This window comes from Indicator indicator, chromosome 21 (assembly GCF_027791375.1).
Source record: "Indicator indicator isolate 239-I01 chromosome 21, UM_Iind_1.1, whole genome shotgun sequence".
NCBI classification, from domain to species: Eukaryota; Metazoa; Chordata; class Aves; order Piciformes; family Indicatoridae; genus Indicator; species Indicator indicator.
In genome coordinates, this window is record NC_072030.1 from 8480933 (window position 1) to 8505380 (window position 24448).

Sequence of the window (24448 nt, forward strand, 5' to 3'; positions counted from 1 at the left end):
GGATGGCAGTGGTACCAACCCTCTCACACTCCTGGTGCAGGCAAGCTGGGTATACCAAGCTGCTGGGGTACCCTCCCTGGCACTGCTCCTGTTCTTTAGGGCTGTCAGGCCCTGCATAACTGTATTGAGCAGGACACAAAAGTGCAAGTGGGCCTGCTGAGGCTGGGTGACATGGATGCAGAGCAAGAGGGAAGGCAGATGGCCTGAGAGTGCCCTTGGCAGCTGCTTCTGCAGGGGTGACCTTGCTCATGGGCACAGCACTCTGACTGCAAGGGCACTGTGTCCTCCTGCTGCTCCCAGCGGCACAGCTGTGATTTAATCCCCAGGAATCACACTCATATGCCTCGGAGTCATCCCTACACCAAGGCAGGTGGTGTAAGCTCCTCTGAAAACACTTCTGGGCCTGGAGCAGAGCAGTAAGCTGGTGGTTTGCTGGACTTTGCACACCCATGGGACAGTTGAGAAGGGCAAGGAGGTAGGCAGCACCTTGCTGCCTTGTCTGCCCCACATGGTGTAATAACGCCTTGCTAGCTGGGCTGCTTCATGAGATCTGTGGGTTCCTGAAATGTCAAGCAGAGCCACCACAAGAGTGAGGCCATCTATGTCACTACTCGCAGCAAAGTACCATGGGGAGAAGCTGGCCACTTGAACAGAGCAGTTTTGTGTGACCAAAGACACTCCACCACCCAAAGGAAAAGTGCATTAAAAAGACTCTGCTGCAGGTCTTCTCTCTCCCTGACACAGGGACAGTCTCTCATCTCTCTTTGGACCAAATATAATCTGTACTGGAGGTCAGATGGACAACTGCTGCAGCTCAAAGGGACAGGTGCGAGGAAGGAAGTCTGAGCTTTCGCTGATAGGAGAGAAAACAACACTGCTCAAGTGCCTGGCATCATGCAGTGACTGCCTCTGTACCTCCACAGATCAGTCCAATCCATCTTCTAAAAAGGTACTGCTGCCTGTGCAGCCGCTGTGCTTTTGGAGAAAAAAGAAGACAGGTGGGGTAGACTAATTGAAAACCAATCACTAGTGTATCAGCAGTCTGCATGTGGCTTTAACCTGCACCCTACCCAGCCACAGCTCTGCTGTCTCACTGTATCTTGTAAATCTGACACTCTTTAATTTCCTGCTGATGTAAGAAAATCGCTTGGTCTGCCAACAACTTTTTTCTTGTTTCTACCAAAACATTAGTAACTGCATATTTCATTCCTATTGCTGTTCTCCCTGCTGATGCAGACTGGGAGTTACAACATTTTAATGCTATAACCAACTCCTGTAGTTAATCAAACTTTCTGTGCTTGAATGCTATGATAAATCTGCCTGGTCATCCCAGCCTTTCAAGGACCTCTACCCATTCAGACTCACGTCTAGATCTGCCCAGAGACTTAATCAGGAATGTGAAGTAAAAGGAGACATTTGGCTACTTCATGATGGCAGAAATAAGGACGAAGGTGGTGAGCAAAAGCAGTTCTCAACCTTGACAAATTAACATTGCCCAGCACTTCCCAGCTACTGCCACAGCAGTCCCAGTATGAAACTGGGATTTGCTGGTTAGGCAAAGTTCTCACATAACATTTTCATCAGCTTTCCTCCAACACTGAAGATGCATCCTTCAGTTCTGGCCTGTCTGATTTGAGACACTGCAGTCTCAATTCCACAAGTGCTGAGTGCTCAGATGGGGAAATTACGTCTGAATATAGGAAGCTCTCAATAACGCTAAGTATTCTGCAAAATCAGGCTCATGACAAATCAAAGGGGACCCTCAAAATCAGTGTTCCATTCATTCTTTTGCACCTGAACTTCTTGGTTTGTCAAATGTGAGTAATAATGGTCCTTCATCTAAAAAAATGACTGCTAATACATCTGTGAAATGCAAATGGGGCATTTATTAATTCTGTTTGGAGGAGAGGTTAGACAGAGCACAGGGAAAAGGGCACCGGGCCACGCATTTCAACAACAGAAGAAAACAAACTACTGAATAGTTGCTTATCAAAGAAGGGCCATCTACACTGAATGAAGCAGGAACAAATAAACATGTGAGCATGTAATTAACTGCTGCATCGTAGAACAGATGCATGAGGACATTTCCCAAATTCTGAGAGCTTGACTTTACAGCCTAGCTACACCATTTTGGGGTGGGTGTAGGGGTGGGGGAAGCTGCAATGGAATGAGATGGGAAGATGTGGGGCTCAGGCACAGCCAGGTGCAAAGCCCCTTGGGCCAAGCACAAGGGCAGATGCTTGGAGTTCAGCAGAGGCAGCTGTGGGGAGATGCACAGCTGCAGCCCACCACAATGCCAATGCCAGCCCAGCCCGCATGTTGTCCCACTCCTCTTGCCCCAGAAGCAACACAGTGCTGCGTGAAGCTCCCTACTAAGATGACTCCCCTGATTCTACAGCTCTCCTGGGCTCACCACAAGGGCTGTGTGCCCCATAGCCTCACTCTCTTGCTCTCTGATTCCATGTTTCCTGGGCCAGGGCCCTGTGTAACACTGGGCAGCTACCTCTATTGTGGCTATTTCCAGCTCCCGAGATTTGGGTGAATGAAGGTTGGGACACTGGCAGGGCTGGGCCCTGGCAGAGGGAAGCTGCCATTGCCACTCTTCTTCAGCCATGCAAAAGTGTCACTGAACATTTTCCTGGGGATTTCCAGCAGCAGTGGTGGGGTTTGAGGAGAGGGAAAGCAGTGGTGGGGTTTGAGGAGAGGGAAAGAGTGTGTGTGAAAGCAGCTGTGAGAGCGCAGCCTTTTCGCATCCTTGGTGCTTAACGTGGGCCAGCTTCGAGGAGTAAACTGTGCTCAGCCTCTCTTAGCACTCCACTGCATTTTCATCCCAGGACCCTCCTTTGAAGAGCTCATGTCTTGACCCTACAGCTAGGCTGGGGGAACTGGCCCAGGCTTCCTGCACCTCTCCATGAGGTCCCCTAGGAACAGCACCAGCAAGAGGTTGCTAAAGGCCATAGTTTCAGGATGGGGGCTGAAACTGGATCCTGTTAAAGTGGCTTCCTGGCACTTCCAACTAAGGACACCTGAATTTTACAAAGTAGGACATTCATTTCTCAGGGCCAACACGTAGCTCCCCACCACCACCACCAAATAAATGACCCTTGCATTCAGTTAAACTTTGATTTCAGATTAAAATTACTTCAAATCCTTAGACAGGCACTGTAAGACATTCATTCTAATGTGGGTTTGCTTCCTTTCCTTGTTTCCTTGTCCTTTCACATCACAAAGACACTAAACCAAGGACCTCCTTACAGTTGAAATGCTGAGCTGCTTTTTATACTGCTTCCAGGGAATAGGAAAAGATAAACAATGCTTGTAACAATGGATATTGTTCAAAGATGGAGGGCTTCTTTTGAAAAGATCTCATTTATTTTTCATCACTTAGGTGGTTTGATTAACTTTGTTGAATTTTACTGCATTTGGCTAACGATAGCAGGCTGGGTTTATGGCCCTTGAGCAATTGCTTTCACTTTCTGGTTCTCAGGCATAATTCTCCCTAGGCTCACAAAGCCCTTTTACAACAACAATAAAAACCAAATTAAAACATAAAGAATATTTTATTTCTTCACCACTTTTAAAAATACATTTGGAAATCTAGATCTAACACAATCTGATAGTTTGGATAGGTAGATTAATACTGAAAATGCCCATCAGCCATGTTCTTTATAGCCACATATATATATATACATATATTTTTAGATGTAAAGCTGCCTGAAATGCTCACAGCCAAAATGAATGTGGTGGCAAGAGTAAGGAACCTAAGACAAGAAAGTTTTTTTTTTAAGTTGGGTGGTAGCAGAGACTTTTCCCTAACTGGAAAGCATGCCTGAATCTATCAATAAATCTATCTATCAATCAAAATATATATAATTAAATGATTGAAATTACTATAATTTCAGTTTTACAGTCTTTGAATTTTATAATTACTTGTTTAACAGTCAATATTTTAGATACCTTTTAATCTGCTTGCATACTCAGTTGATATACGTTATGGAACATGGGATTACTAGGCTTAAGCATTTCTCCTGAACTTTCACAGAACTACAGTTACAGTAAAAATGGAAAGCCCCATTAAGGAAACGATGTCTTGAAAGCAAGAGATGGGTGCATTAATTGTTAATTTGTTGAGAATGTATAGGGTAGGCAACAATTAAAGGTAACTAAATTGCTAATGCTTGAATCTACAAGAGCAGCTTCTATGCAACATTTGGGAATTGTACTTGAGCACGAAATGCCACAAAAGGAAAGTACAGTTGGATATTTGTAAAATGAATTGATTTTCATGTAAAAGCAGGAGTAATTTTACCCATCTTTAACTGCAGACTCAGTATTTCATGATTTTGCAACTCTGCCATCTTTCATCTCCCAGACTAACTTCTGCCATGCAGAGTTATGGTGAGAGCTGCTTACTGTCTCCTTGATATTTTTCTTTTGTAAATGGAACAATTTTTATGGTTAGGCAAAGGAATTAAGTCAACAGCCCTCCACAAATGACAGAACTCTGCGGAGCACACTTCCAACCCACCAAAATGCCACTCTAAATTAACATAACTGCTGGACATTGAGGGGCTTTTGTACTTTTAAACACCAATTGCGATTGGAAGAACCCTGGAAATGTTTAAGGCAAAACTCCCACAATGAATTCCCTGTGGGTGGATCTTTGTGCCCATGCACAGCTCCACTGAAATCGCCAGGAGCCACCAAGGGCAGACTGACCTAAATTTTTAATTGCTGTATAGGAATATAGAGCACAAGGGACCTCCCAGGATCATTGAGTCCTGGCCCCAGGTGCCATTCAAATCAGCCTTTTTCAATAAACTTCCAGCTTACATTCTAAGGGAGAATTGGTCAAGTTGCATCTGTTACTATGAGGCTTTCTGGCTTGGCTTTTGTGTTGGAGGACAGAGGGAGGAAGGATAATATGCTTTTAAATAAAACATTGGAAATACACTTGATTAAAATATTATCTGATGTAATTTTTGGTAAAAAGCAGTGTAATGAACATGAAACTATCTTTTTTCAGAAGATGTGTGAGAACTCTTCCACAGCTCTCACCTAGCAGCGTGTGTGTGTATTCGTTTCTGAGGTCAGCAAAGGCATACACAGGACATGCTGCAACCACAGCACATGCCTACATGACATCACATACACATTGTGCAAAGCACACATCTTGCCTGGCTCACTGGTTTTGTTATTTAAAAAGTAATAACCCCTCATTGTTTCTATGCTGAGCAAATCACATCTGCAGTAAAATGTCACACCAACCCAAAGAAAGATGTAAAAACCACAGGCAGAATTCCCATTTTATCCAGCAGCACTAAGTGAGGCTAGTGGCTGGCTCCCACTGCCGAGGAGGACTTTCAGTGCTTGCTAGAAAAAAATCTGTGAACTAGAGATGGGGAAAGCTGGAAGGAGGCAGGGTGCTTCTGACCTGTCCCTGTGGAGAAGCGTGCACCAGTGCCTCTGCCCAGTGCCTCTTCAGCAAATGTCCTTCTGTGTTTGCCCTGGGAACTGGTCCCACTGCCTTGGTTTTTTTTTCCTATGACCTTGTTTAAGATCCAAATAATCAAATTTTATCTAAACAATGCTTCCCCTTCTCCTGACTCTCCTCTCCCAGCAGTGGTGGTGGCACATTGCCCATGGGGGCTCATCACTTGGCTCCCCATGGTGCCTGCCCGGCTGGATGAAGCTGCCCCCTGCACTTGAAGCATGGATGTAAAGAAAAATCTACGTTGGGAATAATGCATGACTAGGAATTGACTATTCTTTGTGTTTTGTTTTTGCAGTGTTACAGCACACAAGTAACTGTGTTTTAAAAACAAGTCTGAGTAGTTTGATGCTCTTGCTTCTCTGGTAAACTCCTGCATAAATGCTTTGCATTTACAAAGTGCAGTTTCTTAGCAGTATGCTCGCAAGCTGGGACAAGCTCTGATGGGCCCTGCTGCACCCTCAGCAATTCCAAATAATATTAGTTTCCTCCAAAAAAGGCTTTACAGTCTACAGGACTGCCCTGGGTAGCTGTGTTTCTATTTAGGCCTCCACTCTTCCTATGCAATGCAAGGGGGATGTGGTGCATCCCCCAGAGCCTGCACCTGCCTGAAAAATGAGAGTCCCAACACATTCCCAAGCCCTGTCTCAAACACTATGTGTGGGCATGACCAGCTCCAAGTTGTGCCATTGTGGCAGAGTGAAGCCCATGGCTCCTTCCCTTGCCAAAGTAGCACCTTCTCATTTTCAGTCTGTCAGAAATGTTGCAAATATATTCATGTCACTCAACTGGTTTCATGTCGCAAATACCAGTTGTGTGATGGGCAACTGGATGTGAGCTGTTCAGAGCATAACTTAGTTTGCTGAACTCTTGTTCACTCTCTTCTTCACAAAGCCACACAGATACTCTACACCATATTAGTCTCGCAAATTGTTTTGCATTATAAAAAAACAAGGAAAAAGGACAATTAGGTGGTATACTACCAAAACAATAAATCAGAATAGACTGAAATGCCATTTCATCCATACACAGCACAGTAATGCCGAGCATTACATGGCCACATCCTGTTTTCCCAATAACCTTGAGGCACACACGTAACATCCTGATGTGCAGCAGTCTGGATATGGCAGACCCCATAAATCTGCAGGACACATTACATGGGGTCAGCAAGCCAAGGACTCCAAACGCTGTGTATCGATAAGGATGGCTGATGTGAAAATCTGGAGGTTGTGTTTCTGCATGAGAAATACACACTGCTCTCTGGATGAACTTAGGGCTGGGGATGAAAAAGGTGCTCCAGCTATGGATTAGTCTGGAGAACACTAAAATAAAGCTTTAGCCCTCCAGAGCCAGGATTGCCAGGAATCAGGGCCATGGGAATCAGAGGGATTCCAGGGAAACTATGCAATACCTAGCAGTCAGGTAAGCACTGAGATACCCGTGCCAGCTGCCAAACATCTCCACCCTCACAGTTAATTCAACCTGGCAAAACATGACATTTAGTAAACCAACACACTGTCACGTATTTAGTATATGAATAGCTGAGATATGGTATATTTTCACTGGGATGTTTCTCTGCCAGGAGCATTCCTCTGTTGTAAGGTTTCTGGGCTATGTCTCCAATCTCCATTATGCAGGGTAAACACTCCCTGGATAACACCCCTGGCCAGACCCCATAAATGCTATGGTTTCCAGTGCTGAATTATAAAGAGCAAGTGATAGCTTCTCTCTGCTCCAAGCTGCTGTATTTTAGCAAGAATCTGAATAAGACTGACCCATATATATCATCCATTCATCACAGCATTTGCTTTTCAGAAATTATCTCAGTAAAAATTCTCATGTTTGAGCTGAAAAAAAGCCCTTTTGATTTATTTGCAATGCAGTAGAAACAGTGCTAGGCTACTAACAAATGTTCTTGGCAAACACATGATTACTAATATCAAGATTCAAGACTTACTGGAGTAACTGAAACAGCAGAGCCAACCTCATAAACTACACTTGCAGGTAGAGTATCCAGACTAAATATCAAAATAAAACAAAAAACTTCCTTAAAAAATACCAAAAACCTTTTTTCTAAACCTTGGATTGGACTCCACAAACAATTAAAGAACAAGGAAAATCGAATCATTGGACATTTAGATAGGTAATCTCAATTTGAAAAAAAACCAACCAAAACCAACCAAGAATAAACAACAACAACAAACCAACCAAACCAAACCAACCAAACAAAAACCCCAAACCCCCCAAAAAACCCCAACACCAAACCCACCATAAACCACAAACAAACAACACCCCTCTCCCCCCCAATGTGATCCAGTTAAATGGCACATACTTGAGAGGCTGGAATACTTAGAGGCTATCCCAAATGTCAGATACTGAAAATTGCATGCATACGTTCTATGCAAGTCCTTATTTTTGTTTCTGTTTAGGCTTCAACTTAAAGAACTGAAATGTTGCCAAAAACACAATGCAATTTGGTACAACTGCTAAATTAGGTTAACAGTGGGACAGGCACCACAGAGAAGTGTGGCTGCTTTCAAAGGGGGTTCCCACTTCTGCAAATGGTGGAAAAGTGGGCAAGAAAGGGAAACACAGTGCTACTGTGAAAAGAGTATTACACCGGGCAGTAGTGAATGCAAACTCTGGGTGTATTCCATCATGCCTAACCCTGGAAAACATCCTCAAAAGGTGGGGAGCAATGAAGATAAGCTGCAGATTAGCAGATGTGAGGGCAACACTTACTGATTCAGGATCCCTCTGCTGTTCAAGGAAAGCTGAAAACTCTACCAGCCTGAGCTTGGTCGTACCAATCGATCGGCCCTGCCATGCAGGGACTGATGGAGCTGGAGCTGACGTAGGCTCAAATCCTAAACAAAGGAGAAATTTCCATGAAGATGTTGACAATTCCTCAGTTTGTATTTTCTGAATTAAATATAATTGGGAATTATGCATGTAGCCCTTGGATGTTTATATTAATTATAGCAAATAATGAATTCAGAATGAGTTAAAATTGGAAAAGCAAAGAACAATATGCAGAAAAAGAGGTCCCCACCCAGCAAGCTAAAAGAGTGCAAATAAAAGATCTGCTGCTTTCTTTCCTTGGGGCTGTAACTCACTGTAGATTTTTTTGTTTATATTTTATACTAAATTATAGAGAGCTCCCATAGACTTACAGATGACCCTTCCTCGGAAACTGGCAGCTAGACTCACAGGAGATACCACTGTCTTGGGAGTCAAGAGAACTGGTCTTCATTTCTGGCTCCTAATGTGCCACAGTTACAACTAAATCACCTCTCTTTTTGCCTGTTTCTTCTGCCACTCTCAATTCCCCTCTCCTATTTAGAGTGTAAGGCTTACAAGGCATGGACTGTCTCTTTTACTACGTATTTGCACATTGTGTCTTTGACTTTTGGAGCTTTTAGGCAGCATTATATTACAGATAATAATAAATAATTACTTTAGAGAGCTGAATCATACCCTAAAAAGTAAAAGAACATCTTAAATTGATAATAAAGAGGGAATGACATGATCTAGACAGAGAAGAGATGTTAACCACCATGTCTAATTCGCTTCAAGAGAAAGAATAAATGCTATCTCTTGCTCCTCATCATGGAAAATTAGATAAGGAAACAAAACGGTAAAAGAAAAGGGGAAAAGCAGAAGCTCAAAGGCAAAACCAATCCTGGGAGAGACACAGTCACAAGGAAGGCAGAGGAGAGGCACCAAAGTTTAGTAAACAAAGATAACCCTGAACTAGATTGAGAACCAGTGAGAAGTCACAGGTAGTGTGTGTCCAAGTCTATCATAGAATCACAGAATTGTTTCTGCTGGAAAATACCTCTAAGATCATTGAGTCCAACCATCAACCTAAGACCACCATGGCCATTAAACCATGTCCTGAAGCGCCATATCTACCTGTTTCTCGAACACCTCCTTAGAAAACAATGTTTTCAAATATTTCAAGAAAAAGGAAATAATCAGGTATGCAGAAAGATAGCCTTAAGTTTCAAGCATTAAATAGCAGCAAGTTAGAAAATCATAAAAACTGAGTAAAAGTCAGAAAACTGCTGCTCAAACAGAGGCAGAAGCATGCTGTCATTTGGCAAGGGAAATCTAAAATTAGCTATCATCTGCGAAGAAATAATGACCTTTCCTGAAATTGCCATGAAACCAGCCTGGGAAAAGGGGTAGAAAAATAGCTATGGGAAAGGCTTGAGCAATGGAAGTCAGAATAAACACTAGGTACTTATTGAAGTGGTACCAGGCAGAGCAGGAACTTGAGGAGCAGCAAGATTTACCAACAACCAGACATACAGATATACCCTCATATTTTATACTTAAGGCTAAACAAAAACAGGTTTGTAGGAGTTTTCAGCCTCAGTTTAAAATAAATTAAAGCTTATTCTTGTTACAGATGGAAACAAGATTTAAGCTATTAAAAAAGAAACACGTATCCTATTACTAATTTTTTACTAAGTATTTTCCTACAATATGGAATGCTGACTGGAGATCACATATCAGAACTCCTTGAGTATGTATTAGTGCTTTCTACCTTAAAATGTGAAAAAACCTAACCCAAGAAACAAACAAAAAACCTCAAACCCAAAGATTTCCCCTCAGATATAATCAGATACTAGGACATTGGACTTGGTGTTTGGTTTGGCAATGGGGATCATTAGATATGGAGTAGTGGCTCTGTCCTCAGAAATTAATACATCACACTCAGTACACAATTCAAGTCTTTTTAAAGATGAGCAAAAACGGAAGAATTACCTGAAATGGGAGCTGTGACTGATGGCTGTATAGGATAGGCCTGCTGAACGAATGGCTTTACACTGCAATAAAGAGTTCACACAGATCATACACCATGCCATCCACAGTAAATCCCATTAAGAGTCACAAAGCATAAGAAAATAATGATTAGTGACCGTTGCCCACAAACATGTCTCTTCCTTAGCATAGTTAACAGACAGGCAGGAAAGAGGTAATAGAAAGAGAGGGATGAGAATTACACCCAACACCTTAAAGGAAAGACTTCATCTGTGCTCAGTCACACAACGGGAAGCCTGACCTGTCTGTTGCAAGTGTCACTGCAGACATGGATGGTGATTGCTTTGCCTCCTAATAAATCCAAAGGATACTGAACTACAGGGGCACAAAGACCCTTATGGACCTCATAGGAATAAGGTGAGGAGAAACTGAAAAATAAGTCTGGGAAACATGGCTCCAGAGACCACCACAGGGCTGAAAATGTAACACCTGACAGTGGGCAAAAGCTTCCTTCCCCGTGTGGTGCCATCACTACCACAGTGCTGAAGGGCAGTAACCCCACTAACGGGCCTCGTGTAGTCATCTCCTGGCCTGTAGAAAAATATGTCCCACTTGCCTCCAGTATTACTCATGTAATTTAAAAGAGGATGGAAATATTTGTGCTGGAAATTTATTCACAGGCAAAACCTTACCAGTTGCTTCCTTAGCATTATTATAGCATCTCACTATGCTGTGAGTGTCCATTAGATATTCAGCCTTGCCTTTTAGGTCTGGGATCCCTTATAACTTTCTGAACGCGAGTTCACATGACTGTAAAGGCTCTTCCTTTCCATACAACTACCTTTTCCTCCTTTTCAGGAAAATTTGCAAGTTCTTGCCTCATTGATATCTTCTGGCAGCAAACTGCACAAGCCAGCCCCACACTGCATACAGAAGCATATTTTAATTTTCAGACTTACTCTTGTGAGGATCCAGGCTGCCCCGTTTGAATCATGCCCGGCCAAAACTGAAAGAGGAAAAACAAACAAACAGACCCACAATTGTTTTCTTTGTTGAAAGATTTTGGGTATTTCTGAACAAGCATGATTCCTTTTGCAAAGTAAAAGCATTAATCCATTCATTCAGCCTTAGTTTTCCACTGAACATAGTTAGAAAACACAGGGATTTTTCTGGGACTTAGCTAACAACTTACCCCAGGTGCCCCAGGAAATGTAGGACGGGGAATTCCTGGCAGGCCCAGTTTGTTGTGAATAGCAGTAGCTGAGACTATCTGAGCTGATGACATTGCTGCCATGTGCTGGAGTGCTTTGTCCTTTGCTGTCTGATCCTTTAACATGACAATTACATGGAGTCTTAAAACATTTGGCACAACAAATGATGTTAAATAACTGCAGCTACAAGCACATAACTAAAAACTTAAAAAGCGACACAGATAATGCAAAAATAGCAAACCATGCAGGAAAAAAAATACAGCACGGAGGCTAACACTCCAACTACCTCAAGGCAAAACCTCCTCTCAGACATGCATGGTAGACCTGAATTCTCAGTCTCCTCTGCCAAGATGCAGGAAGCTCAGGGAGAGCAAACTACTGCCCACTTGTTTATCTGGGCAAATTCTGCTGATTTTAAGTCAGGCTGGACTAAATGAAGACTGCTGCTAAGACTCTGCCTGCAGGATAGGGAGCACTGAGATTTGAGCTCTATCATTTAGACCTAAGAGAAGTTTGCCTTCCATGTTACACTGTAAAATGAGAACTCAGGACTGTGATTGACTCGTAAACAATGATGGATTTTTTTCTTCATGTGTACAGATTTAGAAACATTTTGGATTCTGTTTTACAACAAGTTTTATAAAAGTTAGTTCACAAAACCGTGCACGACATTCTAAACTTCCAATTGTGTTATTTTGCTGATTTACAGTGTTCCCAAAGAAAACAATCAGCCATAAATTTTTTGCTGTTTTCAAGCATATAGGAACAAATTTAGGAAAAGATGAGTTATCGATTACTTCTATTAGAGCAGCACTTGGGAGTCCTAGTCACTGCACATCACATATGATCATAGAATAGAAAAATAAAGTCTCTTAAGGCAACAGAATTAACTAAATGGATACGTTAGGTCAGGTAAAATAAGTAAACAAGAGATTGTTACTATCTGGTAAAGTGAGGTTCTTCATCCAGTAGTACTGTATTAATAAGTGCTAATATTCAGGTATGTGGCTTAGAATGAAGGAACACAAGCAGTATTAGGCAAGGATATTTGGGGTTTTTTTTCCTGGTTTTATTTTACAAGCAAAGTAGCAAGCATGCTGGCAAGGGATGCATGCTCTTATATATGGTCTATGACTGCACATACGCTCCCCCTTAAAAGCTTATATGTAGTAGTACTATAGGTGAGCAGTTTCTTCCTTTGAATAGCTCCTTTAGAAACAGCACAGGCTGAGAGTACAGGAAAAGCTAGCCAAAAATTCTGCCAAGCACAGCTAAGGTACATAATACTTGGTTTAGTTAAAATACTTACCATGCTTGTTACCTGGATACAACAACAAACAGTTTATTAAAATGCTTGTGTAGAACAGTACATTTTTAGCAAAATATGAACAAAATAGTAAGAGACAAAGGAAGAGCAGTTTGCTCAGCATTAAATATCAGCTCAAAACAAATGCATTATTTTCACCTAGGGACTGATTCATTAAAAGCAAAAAGAAAGTATCAAAACCTAACAACAAAACACTGGGGGTTAGTAACTCCCAGCTCCCTGTGTGAAAGCTGCAGATACTGAATGAAGGGACTGTTGTCGAGCTTGTTTCCCTGAGCTGTCAAAGGAGCCCCTGTGGGTGCGCCTCTATGGGACGTAGCCCAGGAGAGCGGCAGGTGGAGCAGGGGAGTAGCTGCTCCTGCAGCACCTTGCAGGATGAGAGCAGGATACGAGCCTGAAGTGAAACCTGCTGTGGTGCTGCCTGCTGCAGCATCAATGCCTGCAGACTCACCTGCACTGCCTCCTGTGCAGCAGCACTGGACCCTGATGGCTGACCTGTCTAAGCCTTACAGAACAGCTTCTGTCCTGCTGCTGCGTGGCGGGTGGGAGCGCACATATTCATCAGGGCATGAGCAAAATGTGATCATTTCTTCAACTTGTAGCACCAAGCAAGAGCTGGAAGTCAGCTCTGGCTCTGTCTGCTACTGGCATTCTCTGCCTGCCCCATCACAGGAAGGAATACAGAGGTTTCTGCATGGCATGTTTTACTGGCTGCGTTTGGATGTCTGCAGACCACTGGGCTGAAAAATGCTTTGGTGGGTGTTAAGAGGTGGCAGCATCCAGAGATTCATGCAGCTCTCCAGAAACCAACCCCTCTACACTCCCACACACTAAGAAGGACTCTCCATCATGAAAATATGAGAATGAGGAGTTGTCCTTAAGTGACATGGAGATGCCAATCTCCTGAGACTTTTCTGTGCCTTCCCCCCCTCTTTTTTGTTAAGTCAGCTGTCTTGGAAATTCCAAGCCATGCAAGTCTCACCTGCAGTCTCCTGACACATAACTAAATCAAAACATACAGGGAGCTGATACCATGATTCAAGAGATGTGTGTCTCTGGTTCCTTGTAACTTCCAAAACTTCGTAAGCACTGTTTTTGTGGCTACCTTGTAATTCTCCAGAACTGCTGTGGCACTATAGCCTCCTCTCCTGCACTGCCTCCTGGATGCAAACAGCCATGCCAGGTCCACCACATGAAAGTGCAGCCAGTGCCTGTGCTCCTGTCAAGTTCCCAAACTTGTACTGTTCTGCTGCTATAATGGCCTTCAGGTAGATCTAAACTAAAGGAGAATTTACAAGTAAAAGCTTTGCTAGGGATATAAAAGTCCATACTTGGGAGCTGCATGAGCAACAAATTCATCTTGCTTTGCATTAGCCATCTAAAGTTTCCAGCCTTGCGACAGGGCTAGCCTTGGAGAGTTTCAATGACTCCAACAAAGTTTCCCAATGGTGACAAAGCTGCCAGCTCTGCTGAAGGTCAATAGATACAGGCCAACACAGAGCAGTAGGAGGTTTCCTCTTTTGTAGGCTTAGGAAACTGCATAATTGAAAGATTAGTTTTTCTCGAACTAACTGAAACTTCACATATGAATATGAAAGAAAACAAATTCAAAATCAAATACAAAAACATAAGAGGTCCTGACTTTCATTGGAAAAAGAGCATCTTCAGCTCCAGGAACATTTTGGAGAGCTGCAAGGTGTTGGCCTATGTTTCTACAATCAGGCAGACTTAATAGTCTTCAAAAACAAATGGGGAAAAACTACATTTAAAAGCCATTTATTTAAATTGATGTATTAGCTCGTCTGTCACTTTAAAAAGCCAAATATGTGTTGGGGGGTTGTGACATTGTAGTGTAGTGGAGAGCGATTTTAACCAGGAGGGAATGAGTCTTTCTACCTATCACTACAATAAGGCTGCTTCTGGGGTGAAACTTGGTAACTGATTAATAACACACAATAGTATTACATCACAGTTTAGGCAGCAAGAAAAGTAAATATATCCAATTAAAACGGCAGGGGTAATTTAAACAGGCAGATTACAGTAATTACCCGGGTTGGAATTGGGCCAGGACAAGTGGGTTAACCCTTCTACTCTAAACAGGAACGTTGTGGGATTTCTAATGACCACAAATAGTTAAGACTTTGATTTCCTATCTTGTCCAAAACAGAAAGAGTTTGTTTTTCCTCTCACTTCTGCTGCTGTGCAAAGCTGAGATAAATCCTTTCAAGTCAATAAGGTTTATGCTGATGTACATAAAATAAAACTTTGGCCCAGCGTGCTGCAGAGTTCCGTGTTGAGGTTCAGCAGAAGCTTGTGGGGACAGAATCTCCTACTGAATCATTAAATCCTACTGGAGTTTAAGGTATTCCTTGGATAGGTCCCATGTGGCCCTGACCTGGCTTGACCCTATTTAATTTATGAGCTCTGATGGGATTGCTACTGCCCAGGAATGACGCTGTAGTAAGCAACAGACCGCGCTCTTACGACTGTTGCCTTCCCCTTCCTTTTTTATAAGTCTTCTGTGCTGTGGTATGTAGTTAGTAATGAATGTTACTAAGGTGGATTTAGAGTACAATCAGTGGAAGTCTGGTCAAGTTCCACTAAATCCCTAAAATATCATCACTGTAATGGAGATCAGGATTTGCCTCATGTTTTAGCTGACTGCTTCCGGCAGCAGTAGCAAACACTTAGCTTTTGGAAGGCGCAAATGCTAAGAGTCTAATGCAATAGAACTTTTAATGAATCAGGCCCTCGAGGTTCACTTTACACCCATTAGTTTTGGAATGCAAAATACATAGTTAAAATAGACAATAATAATTTCCCAGTATCATCCAATTTTAAATCTTAGTATCTATAAAAGCACAACATGAAACAAGAGTTCCACATGACAAGCACAAAAGGATTTGTGCTTGACTTTCTTTTAATCCAACATAAACAGAAGAATAATTCAATCAATCAGTTCAAACAAGTCCTACAGCAAAAAAAGAAGCTGTTATCCTAGAATAATACATAGGGCTCTGAATACCATGTTATCTATTACTATATGGGAAAAAAAATAAAATCTAAGACAATATGAGGAGAAATAAGCACAACAGAACACAGTATTAATTCGAGAAGCCCTGAAACCTCTACCAATATTTAAAATACAGAACTTTTCTTGCAAGGAAAAAAAAAATTATGTAGGAGAAGGAACAACAATTTGCTCACAAAATGGATATTACAGTTACACTGACATAAAATAGATTCCTAATAAGCATTTTTGCAGATGTTATTTCTGTTCAGATCTCATATTGATTTAAATAACCTTTGCAATAATTAGCTGTAGCTCAAAAAAGATAAACAAATCATGAAAATATACAATTGTTGTGGACAAAAGATAGAGAGCACTTCAGTGTTTCTAGCCCTGATCTCCAATTTGCTTATTATTAGAGAAGACAGGAGTAAATACAAAAGCTGGCTATTTCAGCCAGGCAATAGCTAATGCCAAGAAGAGAATGCGCATTCAAAGCTGTCCCAACTTGCTGCCTAATGAGTAGCAATTAATCCATCTTATTGTATTTCAGAATGCTGAAGACTCCATTCACATCAAAGGGAATTTTTCAAGGCTTTTATTATTGTTCATTTAAAAAGTATAGAGCTATCTTTAGCATTTTATAATTGACAACAATATTTTCTTTTTATCCCTCAATGCAGAATGTAGAACAATGGATTTAAAACATGTAATACATATGAACTGTAGGTATTTTAATGTTTCTTTTTGTCTCTAATTAATCTTGCACTGAGAAAAAATACCTGGAATGAAAGTCTAAGATAGATTCCTGCTGTGAAGACCTGTACTCTCTACTTATGCACAACTTCCAATCTATCTTTTCTCCTGAATGGACAGAGGAGACTTTGGCTCCCTGTCAGTGCAAAGGCGGGAAGTGCTGCAACCTAACACTATGGACTGCTGTATTTGACATGGAAACACGATGCTAGATCATAAAAGCTCTGCTTTGCCTCCTCCAATCTCTGCATGAGAGGAAATGTCACAAAGGGGAACTGCCTTTCAGATCTGACTCCAAGGACAGCTTTAGCACAGCCTTTCAATTTTCATGAGGTGAAATTTCTCTAACTTCAGAAAGACTTCAACCGCTTTAGACAACTGAGACAGAAATACCTAACCCAAGAATATTTTCCTGCTGTAAAATGAATTAAAATGTGTAACATCCCTGGTAGGGCTGATGGGACATTCTTTACTGATGCTCTTGAAATGCAGCAACAGTATTTACAGGCAAAACTTTTATTTCTTGCAGGCTAAGGATCCATCCATCCAGAGTGACTGCAGGCATTTATCATCAAAGAAAAGGGACTTTGCTGGACCAAGCAGACTTTATGGAATGCAGGTGGGATTTTGGCTTATTCATAAGCTTCAGTAATGCTCTATCCCATGCTATGGGTGCAGGTTACTCTGAAATCCTTCCATCCATTTGGATTTTTTGCAAAAAATAAGCACTAGAAGATTTGCCCTTATCCTCTCCTTGTCATGAGCAGAATTCAGACTAAGGTAAGACAGAGATTTCTTGGTATAAAATATACCCAAGCAGGTACTTAATGAAGAAGAGTTATTTGTGCATGGAGGTGCACAGAGAGGATGTCTGGTGGGAAAGAAAAAGAACCATGGGAGATGGAGATGGCCTCAGGTCAGAGCTGATTGAACTCATAGCTACAGACTGCCAGGAAGGACCTCTGCATTAATACACAGAGTGCTTTCCCCTCGTGCCATAGGTAGCAAACTTGACAACAGAGGCATGTGGGGTTTTTTATGTAATAACTGCCTCCCAGGATGCCACCAATCACAGGTTTTAAAGAGTAATTGCAAGTGCAAGCTCAAAACCACAAGAGTGGGTTGTATCAAAAGCAGTGCTTTCCTTGGCTATCTTCTTCTTAGTCACCCCTTCACCAAGAAATGTGAGCAGCACCCACTCCAGGGGAAGGAGAGCCCATGATCTTCCTGAGAAGTCCATTATCTTCAGCCCAGGCTGCTGCCAAAATGGCCCCCAGTGAAACAACGGGCACTCTCAGATGCCAAAATGTATTCACTTTGCTCTCCTTTCACATAAGTGAAAGGACATTCAACCATAGAGACAGTTCAATAGAGGAATAGTAAGAGAAATGAGCATTAGGCCTAACAAAATATCTCAAGGAGGCCATGTTCCATCTTGGGCCCAAGACCAGTGGCTTCTTCCACTTCCAGGGAATAACTGCAGCCAAAAAATATGAGGGCTCTCTTTTCTCATAAAGGTAGCACCTTCTTGTGTCAAGGTTTCATATCTTCCATGAGGAGAGAAAAAGGTCTGCGGGAGGCTGCCACCTCTCCCAAAAGGATCTGTGCAAGGTGGGCAGATACCATTCCATGGCACTGTGTTCACTGAGACCAAAAATGGCAAGAAAAAGGGGAGGTAGATGGATAGAGCCTGGATCCTCTGCTATTCAGACTGGACGCGAGGAAGAAGTTCTTCACCATGAGAGTGGTGAGAGCCTGGAATGGGTTGTCCAGGGAGGTGGTTGTGGCCCCATCCCTGGAGGTGGATGAGGCTCTGGCCAGCCTGATCTAGTGTCCGTGGCAGGGGGGTTGGAACTAGATGATCCTTGTGGTCTCTTCCAACCCTGACTGATTCTATGATTTCTAGGCACCCCTTTAGGCTGAAGGTTGTGGAGGAGCCACCAGGGTCCTGTCAGGGCTCCTGGTGGAGCTAAATCCTGGGGACAGCGTGAAGATCCAGGAGCAACAACCCAGGACTCACTGGCCAGCAAGACCTGCAAGGGAAGGTCTGGGGCAGCTTTTGTCATCAGTGATGCCTGGAGGGCAGCAAGGACAGGTGCTGGCAAACATCTGTCATCAGTGTGCATTCTGTCCTCAATATGTCATCAGTACAGAGTAGAAGCAAATGCCCTTTCTGAGCATCAGGGGCGTGTTGGTGGGGGACTCTTCCTAAAGCAATCAATTCCTTGCACCAAAATGGCAGCTCCTCAGCTACGGAGGAGCTGCAACACATTGATGGGTGGGAAGGAGCAGCAAGGTCTGAAGTCCTTATAAATGTTACCCTATCAGATCTTCTATTTTTTTAGGTGACTTTTTAAAGGAAAAATCCCTCTGGATCTCTGTTTACTGCAAATCTAGGCTAGAGGTCTCAAATATATTTAGTGTTTGGCTATCTTCTTTCTTCCTTGGAAAGCTTTAATAAAAATCAGACAGCAGGTGCAGTACCTACAAAAAATTTTTGTTTTGTAATTCTCTTCACATTTTAAGCTATTTGGGGCATTCAGAAAGGGAAATATTTCTTAACAGTCAATCAAATATTTTTGTCAGGCTTCTAAGCCTGTAATTTAATATCTAAGTGGGCTTCCTGATTTTTGTAATCCTGAGTGCTCACCAGTCCTATAAAAGTTCCTGAGAGCTGCTGGTGCTGAGCACCTCTGAAAGTAAGGCCACCTATTTACTTAATCTTAGGCATCAAGGATTGACAATTTAAGCTTAAAATGCTACATATCTCTGTATTATTGCACCTTCGGTTAAAAAGCAGTATGTTTAAGTTGTCTTAGTTGTTCCTTACAAACCCCAACTGCTCAGCCAGTGCAGCTAAAAAGCCAGCCACCAACAGCCATCAAGCTTGCCAGCATGCTGCCCACTGCGGACGAAAAACCCAGTGCTTCTGTCAAGGAGGCCTGTTACAAAGCCAGGCTGTTATTTATATGCTGCAGTTCCAGGATTGTGGTAAGCATCTGCAGTGCTCACCCCTTAGCATTGTGAAATTACTTTCTGAAACAGTTATTGTTTTTTAGCTAGAACAAAAATGTGATTTGTTCTAAACTGGGGGGAAGGGGAAAGATAAAAAAAAGGAGGGAAGTAAAAGATTTACAAGTTCCTTCATTTTTCATTAAAAAGAAAAGAAAAAAAATCAACAGCAAAAACTGCAGAACTCCCTCTTCCACTTTTAAATAATGTGAAAACAATAAGGGTTCCAAGATCACTGCTGGAAAACTTGAAAAAAACCCAAGCAATCCAAGAAACCCCTATTAAGCATTTCCAAGAGTTTCTTTTTAGCCTTAGAATATATTTTATGGGAAGCAGGGAAAACGTGGACATGTACAATTCATCATGTCAGATTAAGCAAACATGCTTAATATTTCCTGAGCAGGACTCGGACTGAGACTCTCCAAAGATTAAATGTCAATATTTTACTTGGAGAAAAAAAAAATTAAAAAATCAGGGAATCTTGCAAAGAGTACATAACTTAGGTGATTCTAGATTGTACTCTAGAAACACCTTATAGTCAGAGCAATCTTGGTAAGTTGTGCTCTCTGGTAGTTGGAATAAATTATCTATTTTAAGTATTCTTGATAGTGTTTCAAAAGCACGGGAAAAAAAAAAAACATTTTGAAATGGAAAACAACTGCCCCAACTACCCCTCTGGAAAAAGCAAAAAATAAAAAACTTCTACACGACTGCATAAACCCCCGTGTATTTAAATACACTCTTAGCATTCAACTGTTAAAAAATAAATAGAGTAATGGGTTAAAAACCAGGTTTAGGTGCTGAGCTGTTATAAAGAGTAGTTCACTTTGCATTTGGACAGTGTTAAAATAATGTTTTTAATGTAGATGCTAGTGCAGAAACCAGAGATTAAACACAAAGAGACACAGACAGCTACCGCATGCAGGAAAACGAGGTTACAGGCACGGCAGCACCAGGCACTTGCCCATCACCACGGGGAGGAGGAAGGGACAGGCATAGCAACCACAAGCCCAAAAGCAGAAAAGCGCATACCTTCAGCTTGGAATGAAAATCACGAGATTTCCTTCTGGCAAGAACCTGAATGTGACTAGACACCTGCAGGGTAGGGGAAGGGAGGAAACAAAGGAAAAGCCTGTAACCATGGAGATGAAAAGCCCCCTACAACTGGGCAAGCCAAACGTACCTTAATGGCGGCTTGAATTTCTCGAACTTTCTTTCTTGCTAAGACCTGTATGTGACTAGACACCTACATTGTTCAGGTTTATAGGGAAAAAAAAAAACAACAAAACAAACAAAAGAAAAACAAAAAGCAAATCAAATTTAAAATGTCTAATTTTTTCTTTAAAAGAAAAAAATAACGTTTCCAAGGGAAGGAAGTTATTTGCATCTTCAGTAAGCTCTGCTGTTAAAGATACCACATTCCCAGCCAGATACCAAGCTCTTAGCACTGAGGCTTAACAATACAGGTCATCACTGCAGTGACTTAAGGGGGGGAAAGAAAAAAAAAGAAAAAAAAAAGCGTAACCCACCAGTCTGTGCAATCAGCTACAGGACAGAAGACACAGTTCACAGCTGGACACAGCCATGTGCTTTGGTACCGATCTGTGGCTAGGTCCTGCGCTCCTGCGTGGGCAGTCGACAGGATTTCTACCCCATCTGCTGGAGATGCAGATGCCCACTCTGACCACTTGCCACTAGCCTAACTTGGCACCAAGAAGTTTTATCCATTGTTTATTTTGTTCTGCTGCTCCAATGAAGAGCCTCAGGCTGCATTTTGACCCCACTGAAATGTTTTAAATTCTGGCACAAATGATAAAATACTGGCACAACACAGGTCCCTGAACATGTGCTGGCTTCCTCAGTAATCTTGGCACCAAGTCTGCTCACAAAACACTCATGAAAGTGGGGACCAGTAACTTGACATCAGCTTGAGTAGTCTCCAGGTTTGGCCCTTTATCATGATATTTTGTCAAGAAATTTGTGCAAACCCAGTCTTGCACTAGACCACTAATTGGTCAGAAGTTGTTGCCTCTGCAGTGAAGGACCTGGTCCCAGGTTCACTTTCCTGTCTACTTGGGTATATACTGAATTCTATGCTATTGATGATGGGGGTTTAATGATGCTGCCCAGCATCATCACATGGTAGTGCTTAGCATCCTACAGCCCTTTGTTGTGAAAGTTTAAAACCTTCAGTGATGGTAAAAATACCACTGAAGAGAAATCTGTTCTTGTTTGAGCTAGGGCATACCATATCAGGTGGTATACATATTCCCTACCTTAGCTACAAGTTCTCTCTGAAAAGAACAAAGCAAAAGAAAAGGTGAAACAAAACTTGACTTCCTTCCTCTATAAGACTATTTCATGACAACTGTACCAAAAAGCCTGTATTTTTCATAGGGAAGCAAACAGTATTGCATAAATGAGCATAGCCCCTGAAGACCACCTTGAGGGACTTCTTTGGGAAGCAGCTTTGGAACGAGTTTGCAGTAATTCAGTTATACTATTGCTTACTAAGCAATTTTGTAGTTAAACACATAGATCAAGTTTTTACACATCTTCATTTGTTTTGTTTTCAGTGGGATATTAGTGGTGTTAAAAGTTATACGAGATACACAATTGTAACATTTAATTGCTCAGTTAAAACTCAAAAGTAATGACAATCGAAGTTCTCTAAACACTCAGTATAAAGTGATTTATGAATCACTATAGAGGGATGGACATGTGCAGAGGTAGAACATCACCACAGCTTTACCAACACATGCTGGGCAAGGACCTAGCCCCAAGGTTTGCATTTTGACTCCTGATGTAACTTTGAGATCCCATCATAACTCCTGACTCTTGTGAGCTTGCTTTGGCATAGCAGGGTAGAATGTGAGACTTTGGATTTTGTTTCATATTTCTTAGCCAATCTTTTGTTTGTTCCTTCTTTATGTGCTGTGGTTTCTCTCCTTTCTCATGTCTTTTTTCATCCCTTGTACACAGGTTTTCTTCCTGACAAAAGACACCACCCAGGACAAAATATCAGCCAGTTCAAAGTGCTGGCAGCAGGCCATCTTTGTGTGTGCCAGCTCAGTGTCACCTTTCCCTGCACTACAAAACATGCATAGCACGCAAGTGTACAAGCCGCTGCCTTCCCTTTTGTCACACACATGGCTGAAGAGAAGGGGAATCTTGCACTTGATGTTACAGAGAGTGAGTGGACTCTGCAATTTGCAAAGCATTTTGAAACAGTATAAGATTACTAAGTACCACATAAACCACACAGAGTGTGCCTTCTGTGAGGCTTCTGATCACTGTGGATATTATAAATTACAGGATTTAGTCATATGAGGTAAGGTAATAGTGATGTGATAACCATCTGAAAAAGACTTAAGATTGGTTAGAGTTTTATTCTGACTCTGATGAATGAAATCTTACCACAGTCACAGACCAGGAGCCTGTAGTACCTTAGGAGAGTTTTAAAATTATAATTACAGTCAATTTTGCTAAAAAGTTTTTATTTAGTTACTTCTCATATCTAAGGATCATAACCTCTATTACACAGGCAAATTGGCTGGACTTTCAGAAGTTCCATTATTCACCATCTCAATATAATCATGATATCCTGTAACTATCCTTATAGAGAAATAAATGCTTCATACTTCTGCTTTAACTTTGTATATTTTTTCCCCAAATACAGGGGACAATAGCTTCCTATACACAAAGGTCAATAAAAACTATGTCCTCAAACTGTCACTGAAATGATGCACCACATAAAGTAACAGAGTTTTAAATATTTTCTAAACAGTATCTAATTAATCTGAACAGTGAAGTCACTACATCATCTCAGACTTGACGCTCAGAAAGTCCCTGCAGCCAAAAATGCCACTTTTTTGTCACTCACTGACATGCAAACTTTCCCACTGGGTTATTTTACCTGCTTCCTGGTCCGTGTCTTCCCTGTTCTAAGTTTGATGTATCTGGCTATCAATTCATTCCTACCTGAAACAAAGAAAAATTCATGATAAGGGACAAGCAGCACCACACCCATAAACACCATCAAAATACCACATTTAAACATGTGAGCTCTATGCATATGAGCCTCATGTCTTCATTTCATCTACTCCACTTTTCCTTTGCAAACTATTAAGCAGTATTTCTAATTGTTTGTCAGTACTCTCTTCCCTCTCTGTAACAGACACTCTATGTGCCATACAAACTATGCAGCGGGCTACAGGTTCAGTGGTTTCCCACCAAAGTCCTGCAGCTGTTTGCAGGTGAAGAGACACCTCCTTGACCAGGTGGCACCCAGGCTGATCTCTCACTGGAGAAGCCCCTGTGCTGAAGGCTGACATCAGTCTGGGCTCCTCTGGTTTTGTGTCTGACTGCATCAGAGTCAGATTTGCCCATGCAAACTCCTGTTGGCAGGATCAGCTGCTCATGAGAAGGTTGTGTGCCACCCAAGATGAAGTGTCAATCACCCAGGTGTTACAGTTTTACATCAGCTCCTCCCCAAGTTTTAATTCTACTAGGACAGCAAAAATCCATCCTTTCTGCCAGGAAGCACCCTGTCTCCTTCACTGATAGAAATCTCTGTCCCAGTTCAGGGGGTTATCACACACCCTTAACTTCAGAGGAGAGTGATCACCCTGCAGTGCCTAAGTTCCTGCAGCAGTGGGGCTGATCAACACTGTGGTTTGTTATTCAGAGCTCTATTTCTCTTGGAAACATACAGTATTTCCAAATTGCTAAAATGGCTATTGGGCTCTTCTTCACATTATGCTGCCTTGATTGAACATTTTCTTTCCAAATAATTTCCTTCCTAAATATTGTTGACATATAAGATAACACAGTTTTATGTGGTGTTCTGTTTGTTTTCACTGTACATTATG

The 24448-nt window shown here is 41.9% G+C and overlaps 1 protein-coding gene across 1 annotated transcript in view; it reads right to left on the reverse strand.

Annotated features, from left to right (window-relative positions):
* Window positions 1–24448, reverse strand: part of TEAD1 (TEA domain transcription factor 1) — a 96009-nt gene that overhangs the window by 17332 nt on the left and 54229 nt on the right. The window contains exons 2-8 of the mRNA XM_054390345.1: window positions 23494–23558; window positions 20610–20672; window positions 12782–12793; window positions 11454–11588; window positions 11221–11267; window positions 10265–10326; window positions 8234–8358 (exon numbers count right to left, since the gene is read on the reverse strand). Of these exons, the coding sequence (XP_054246320.1) occupies window positions 8234–8358; window positions 10265–10326; window positions 11221–11267; window positions 11454–11588; window positions 12782–12793; window positions 20610–20672; window positions 23494–23558 (509 nt within the window). The remainder of the gene's footprint in view (window positions 1–8233; window positions 8359–10264; window positions 10327–11220; window positions 11268–11453; window positions 11589–12781; window positions 12794–20609; window positions 20673–23493; window positions 23559–24448) is intronic.